The following is a 6,911-nucleotide window of genomic DNA, read 5'->3' as shown; positions in this document are numbered from 1 at the left end:
AGAGGTGGTGATTAGCGGCTCATTAACCCACTCAAACCTGCAACAGAAGGCTGAACTACTGGATTCAAGTTCTCTGTTATTAAAGCTTCGACAGATGAAGGATCCTCAGGTATATTTATGGAAAATGTGTTTATTAAAAGACAGAAATACAACTGACTGCAGCAACAACCCAAAGACTCACACAGCATGTCTGCATGAGGAGGATCATGATGATATATGTGCTTATATTAATATAAAAACATGCGTCCACTAAACGTCCTGAAAACACAACAACACACTAACACCCATAACAACAGTGTTAATCATATATTTGATGATTGTCCAACGTTTAACGATCATTTTTAGTTTCAGAGCTCTGAGCTGACAGGTGTCAGATCTTTTTAGTTTGGATGCTTCATATGTGACTGATCAGGGGCGTAAAGAGCATTTACAGCAAAACCTTCACTTGCAGTCCGCTTCACTTTCTGGGCATAAAACTGAAAACTGGTTGATGTGACAGATGAAGCCGCTTCACCCACAGCTGAAGTAACGTTTAATATGAACATGTGATCCAAAACCTGTCACCTGCCACAGAGGCGGTAAAGGCCGCCGACGTTCAGGAGAACGTCTGATCACCAGAAGAGTTCAGAACAGAGACAGCCGAGTGCCGTCTACATGTAATCATCAATATTCAAATATATCATTTAGCATGATAAGACAGAGAAGCTCTAAAATCAGCGGTGCAGAAACAGTGCTTAAAACTGAAGAGCTGAGAGTGAGAGGACGAAGACAAAATATAAAAACATGAAGCTCTAATAAAAACACACTCAGAGACAGGAGGAGGAGGCTGGGGGGGGCTCAGAGAGGATCATGGGAATGTTCAGAGTGGGGGGGGGTTCTCAGAGAGGATCATGGGAATGTTCAGAGTGGGGGGGGGTCCTCAGAGAGGATCATGGGAATGTTCAGAGTGGGGGGGTCCTCAGAGAGGATCATGGGAATGTTCAGAGTGGGGGGGGGTCCTCAGAGAGGATCATGGGAATGTTCAGAGTGGGGGGGTCCTCAGAGAGGATCATGGGAATGTTCAGAGTGGGGGGGTCCTCAGAGAGGATCATGGGAATGTTCAGAGTGGGGGGGTCCTCAGAGAGGATCATGGGAATGTTCAGAGTGGGAGGGGGTCCTCAGAGAGGATCATGGGGATGTTCAGAGTGGGGGGGGTTCTCAGAGAGGATCATGGGAATGTTCAGAGTGGGGGGGGTTCTCAGAGAGGATCATGGGAATGTTCAGAGTGGGGGGGGGTTCTCAGAGAGGATCATGGGGATGTTCAGGGGGGGGGGGGGGGTTCTCAGAGAGGATCATGGGAATGTTCAGAGTGGGGGGGGTTCTCAGAGAGGATCATGGGAATGTTCAGAGTGGGGGGGGGGTCCTCAGAGAGGATCATGGGGATGTTCAGAGTGGGGGGGGGTCCTCAGAGAGGATCATGGGGATGTTGGAGCTGTCTGATCCTCTTTCCTCCTCTCTATTGATTAATCATCACACAGGAAAGTTAGCTCACATAGAACAGTGTTAGTGAGGAGCTCCCACTGCTGGCCGCTCCGAGTCATTACACAGACGCACCAGCTTGACCTTCAGAAAGAGAAACCTCGGCAGTAACATCTTTAAACACAAGTAATAAACACATTAAGGCTTCCTAAAGGGTTAAAACACCTGTTGTTTGCTTTGGGATCTAAATGTTGAGACACATTCCGTCCGCGCGGCTGTGTTCCATTCTGTCAAATGAACTGAAGTGGGACGCAGCCGTCAACAGCTGTGTGGTGATGTCACACGTAGCCTGACAGGCTGGTTTAGTGGTCTGATGTTTTAGTGTCTCTTTATTGATCAGGCTGACGACGCTCTGCACTGTGATTGATTAATAATGGGAAGATCGATTGTTGTACAGTGGAGCGCCATCAGCTGGGGAAATGAGGAATTAACACAGGAAATAAAATGTCAGGAGAGTGCACGGAGCTGCACCTCCTGCAGGCTGAAGGAACAAAGTAACCTCTGACCTCTGACCGCACCAAAGTAAGACTTATTCTGCCCCGTTAGCAACGCCGTCTCTGAGTCTTTCCTTCTCTGCTGGATCCTCCACCTCTACTGAGCCGCCATTACTGGTCTCTGGTTTGCTGTCTCCCTTAAAGGACGGGCCCTGGTTCCTCCACAAGAAGAACAAGTCGACAGCAAACGCCAACATCGCCAAGAACCCGAACGCCTGCAGGAAGATAAGGAGCAGATCCTTTAGAGAACAAGACCAAGCTATGGCTGAGAGGGTAGGAGGAGGAGGAAGAGGAGCAGGAGGAAGAGGAGGAGCAGGAGGTAATGAGGGGCATTGAGCTGATCAGATGTTTTCTCACCACAGCAGTGCTCTCCAGGTTGGAGCCGCTGTTCTGTGATGCAAAGCTGATGGAGGAGATGAGGAACAAGAGGGCGATGATGGCTGTGTAGATGAGGTCCTGCAGAAGAGAAGAAGAATTACAAGGACTTCATTCAGTCTTTGTTTTATCGCAGCCACCAGCTAAGCTGCTGCAGAACAGGGACATCAGCCTGGCTCGCCACGCCGTCACCACACCTAAAACAGAAAAGACACGGGGCACGCACAGGAAACAGGTGTGATCTCTGGTTCTCCATGTCCTCCTGCTGCTCGCTGCAGAGGAGCAGGTCCTTTGCTGTAAAAATCATAACAAGCTCAGTGGTTTGTTGTCGTCGTAGTGAACGAGGAGGTCAGGGAGGGGGTGGAGCTGTGGCATCATCCGTTCATGAAACAGCGGCTCTGGGGCTGGTTTCTAACACCGGAGCCGTGTGCATGAAACAGCCACAGGGCAAAAAACGTGTGAGGACACACCTGAGCTGGCCTCCGGACAAGAACTCCGCTTCCTTACCAGTTTGGGCCAGCAGGTGATGCCGACCTTGGTGTGCAGCGTGGTGGACAGGAGGATGAGGAGCAGCAGGGTGAAGAGGAAGGCCGTGCAGCTGACGAACTCAAAGAAGTACAGTGCTGCACAGTTAGTGCAGGTGTTCACTGCCTCCTCCAGGACGAAGGCCAGGAAGGACAGCAGCTGAGGAGGAGCAGAGACACAGACCATGAGCCGGAGCATCACGCCAGCTTCACCTGCTGCTAACACTGGCGAGGTTAGCTCTGATTGGCCGATGCAGATGAGGATTGTTGGTAAACTGTCAGCTGACATTATGTGTCCAGAACAGACAGGCTCCCTCTCTCTGCATGTTTGTTCTTGTGGTTAAACTGCTGATGACACACGCTGCTGCAGAGGGAGACTCCCTCTGAACGGACCCAACAGGACTTCCTGTTTCTGATGATCCATGAGCGACAGGAGGAACAACCTCTGCTCTGAATGAAGAAACTGCTGGAAGGAGTGCTGACATCAGAACTGCACACAACACACACACAGACACACACAGACACACACAGAGACACACACAGACACACACACAGACACACAGACACACACAGACACACACAGACACACACAGACACACACACACACAGACACACACACAGACACACACACAGACACACACACAGACAGCTGCCTTCCCTCCACCTGTAGCCACAGTGACCACAGGGCTGCGCTCTGCCTCATACACCCACAGCTCAGGAGGTCAGAGAGGCAATGGGAGCCTTCATTCTGATCAGCCTACAGACACATGGACAGGGTTGGAACATCCACGCTGACCTGTGGGTGGCCTCATGGAGATTTACTGATGTACAAATGACCATTTAAAGGACTGAGAGCACAAGGTCAAAGGTCAAAGGTCAGGGAGTAGTTTAAACTTCAGCGAACCGCCCCGTGTTTAGATGAAGCGAGGACAGACTTCACCTGCCAGCTCTGATCAGACTGTTTCACACACACACTGTCCTCCCTCCTGAGCATCCTGTACACTCACACACACACACACACACACAGTGGAGTGTTGCAACAGAGAGGGTCAGCAGCTCTGAGATGTGCTAACATTAGCTAAACAAGCAACTGCAACACTTTCACTTCCAGCTGCAGCTTCCTGACATGCAGCGCACACACACACAGACACACACAGACAGACACAGACAGACACACACACACCAAGGGAAAGAAGAGAGTTTGAGGTATTTAGCTGCTGATGAAGAGGAGCAGTGATGAGGTGACATTATGACGTCGTCTGTTTGACCTGACTTATTTAGATTCACTGGTTTGAATGTAAACTTCCTGAAGCTGCAACATTCGTCCACACTTTGCTGCTCCGACCACTCACACTGAGGAGGGTGTGTGTCTGCAGTCCCACCTTTACTGATGGATGTTTGTGGTTAAACATGAAACAACACACTTCTCAATATCACAGCCACACACTGCTCCAAGACTTCAACAACAGGGGACAGATAATAAACATAATCCACGAGGATATTAGACAAACACATAAGAAGAGGACAAACACTTCTACAGCGGCCTGTCCTGCAGCCAGGCACCTGGAAGCCTCCACCTGAAGGAGGAGGCGGAGCCCCTCGGACAGAGGGTGGGAACCACAGCCGGAGATGTTCTGGGCCATCTGCAGGACACGTTCAGCTTTTGGCCCACGGTACTAGTTTCTGTAGCCGTCATATTATTCCTTCTACTGTCAGGTCCAGGTGGATCTGCATCATGTGACCACACAGTACCACCTCCTACTGGACCCAGCTACAGCCTGTTACACACTCTGACACACTCTGACATCAGGTATGTGCTGCGTTCAGGAACCTGCATCACATGTTTACATACAACGGTGTCTCAGGTCAATGCACACACAGAGACAGACACACACAGAGACAGACACACACAGAGACAGACACACACAGAGACAGACACACATACACACACAGAGACACACACACACAGAGACAGAGACAGAGACACACAGAGACAGACATACACACACAGAGACAGACATACACACACAGAGACAGACATACACACACAGAGACAGACACACACACACAGAGACAGACACACACACACAGAGACAGACATACACACACAGAGACAGACATACACACACAGAGACAGACATACACACACAGAGACAGACATACACACACAGAGACAGACACACACAGAGACAGACACACACACACAGAGACAGACACACACAGAGACAGACACACAGACAGACACACACACACACAGACAGACACACACACAGACAGACACACACACACACAGACAGACACACACACACACAGACAGACACACACACACAGACAGACACACACACACACAGACAGACACACACACACAGAGACGGACACACACAGAGACAGACACACAGACAGAGACACACACACAGAGACAGACACACACAGAGACAGACACATAGACAGACACACACACACACAGACAGACATACACACACAGAGACAGACATACACACACAGAGACAGACATACACACACAGAGACAGACATACACACACAGAGACAGACATACACACACAGAGACAGACATACACACACAGAGACAGACACACACAGAGACAGACACACACAGAGACAGACACACAGACAGACACACACACACAGAGACAGACACACACAGAGACAGACACACACAGAGACAGACACACACACACACAGACAGACACACACACACACAGACAGACACACACACACACAGACACACACACACACACAGACAGACACACACACAGACAGACACACACACACAGACAGACACACACACAGAGACGGACACACACAGAGACAGACACACAGACAGAGACACACACACAGAGACAGACACACACAGAGACAGACACATAGACAGACACACACACACAGAGACAGACATACACACACAGAGACAGACACACACACACACAGAGACAGAGACACACAGAGACACAGACACACACAGACACACTTTAGTGCTTTCATGGACTGAAGGAACCCTCAGCACTGTGACTGTTGGCTGATGTTGGAGGGGTCTTTGAACCTACCACTTCAGAGACTTTTATGGCGAAGCGGATTTTGTCCAGGTACTGTGAAGGGACCACACACCAGGAAGACTTCGGGTTCGGAGCCGTTGTGGGGGAGTAAACTTCAGACATGGCCATGGCTGAGCGGAGACAGAACAGACACATGAGTCAGAGCAGAACCAACCGAACCAACCGAACCACCATCAGCCCACTGTCTGCAGGCTGTTGACATCAGCCTGTGGTGAGTTCACGGTCTGCCGGACAGGCCAGTGTTTGAGAGTGAAAGTGAGCAGCAGACAGGTGAACACACGCTGCTCGTCCTCATCATTAGACAGATGCAGGTCAACAGCTGGAAGACTGATTCTCTGATAATCCACACATTACAGATTATTACAGATTATTACAGATTACAGAAGCCTCTGGAAGTCCTGTGACGGGCTGAATAAGGCAGCACGGCGGAGGAAACGGATCCTGGGGGGGGACTGTTCCAAACTAGCAGCGGAAGTTTCCTGAATCATTTTTACGCAGTTTATCGCAGATGAGGAGTGGTTCACGGTTCAAACACTGTTTAACTCGGCAGCTGGAGGGTTCGAACGCTCTGCTGCGTGGCGCTCCCCGCAGGACGCACTGTAATCAGGCCTGAAGTAAGTCCGCCACTCCGACAGGAAGTTAGCTTAAAGCCAAAAGTTAACAAACCGTAAACTCTGATCAAAGAAACTCACCCTTCACTTTGGAGGAAATAAAGTTTCCAGCTGCGAACTCCAACTCTTTGTTTCTCCGCTCTTTCACACAAACTTCCGCATTTACTGATTTTCCTTCTGCGTAAAGAGCCGGAAACACGGCGAACTTCCGCTCAGGTCTTCAAATTAAAAGGTTCACGTGGAAGCAGGAAGCGCTCCGGGCTTTTATTGTGAATTTGTGTGTGCGCAGAAAGTAACGAAATCTTTTTATACAAT

General features: G+C 49.9%; 1 protein-coding gene across 1 annotated transcript; it reads right to left on the bottom strand.

Moving 5' to 3' along the window:
* Window positions 1–110: 110 nt before the first annotated feature.
* On the bottom strand, window positions 111–6,813 carry cmtm6 (CKLF-like MARVEL transmembrane domain containing 6). The gene is made up of 5 exons (XM_028398930.1): window positions 6,678–6,813; window positions 5,977–6,095; window positions 2,895–3,071; window positions 2,370–2,468; window positions 111–2,227 (listed from the first exon to the last, which is right to left on the bottom strand). The coding sequence occupies exons 2-5, from the start codon at window positions 6,091–6,093 to the stop codon at window positions 2,048–2,050; spliced, it is 573 nt and encodes a 190-aa protein (XP_028254731.1). The 5' UTR covers window positions 6,094–6,095; window positions 6,678–6,813; the 3' UTR covers window positions 111–2,047.
* Between the last annotated feature and the right edge of the window lie 98 nt (window positions 6,814–6,911).

The sequence above is a fragment of the Parambassis ranga genome, unplaced genomic scaffold (assembly GCF_900634625.1).
Source record: "Parambassis ranga unplaced genomic scaffold, fParRan2.1 scaffold_68_arrow_ctg1, whole genome shotgun sequence".
In the NCBI taxonomy this organism is placed as follows: Eukaryota; Metazoa; Chordata; class Actinopteri; family Ambassidae; genus Parambassis; species Parambassis ranga.
Note: the sequence above shows the minus strand (reverse complement) of the source record. Positions and strands in the feature narration are given on the sequence as shown.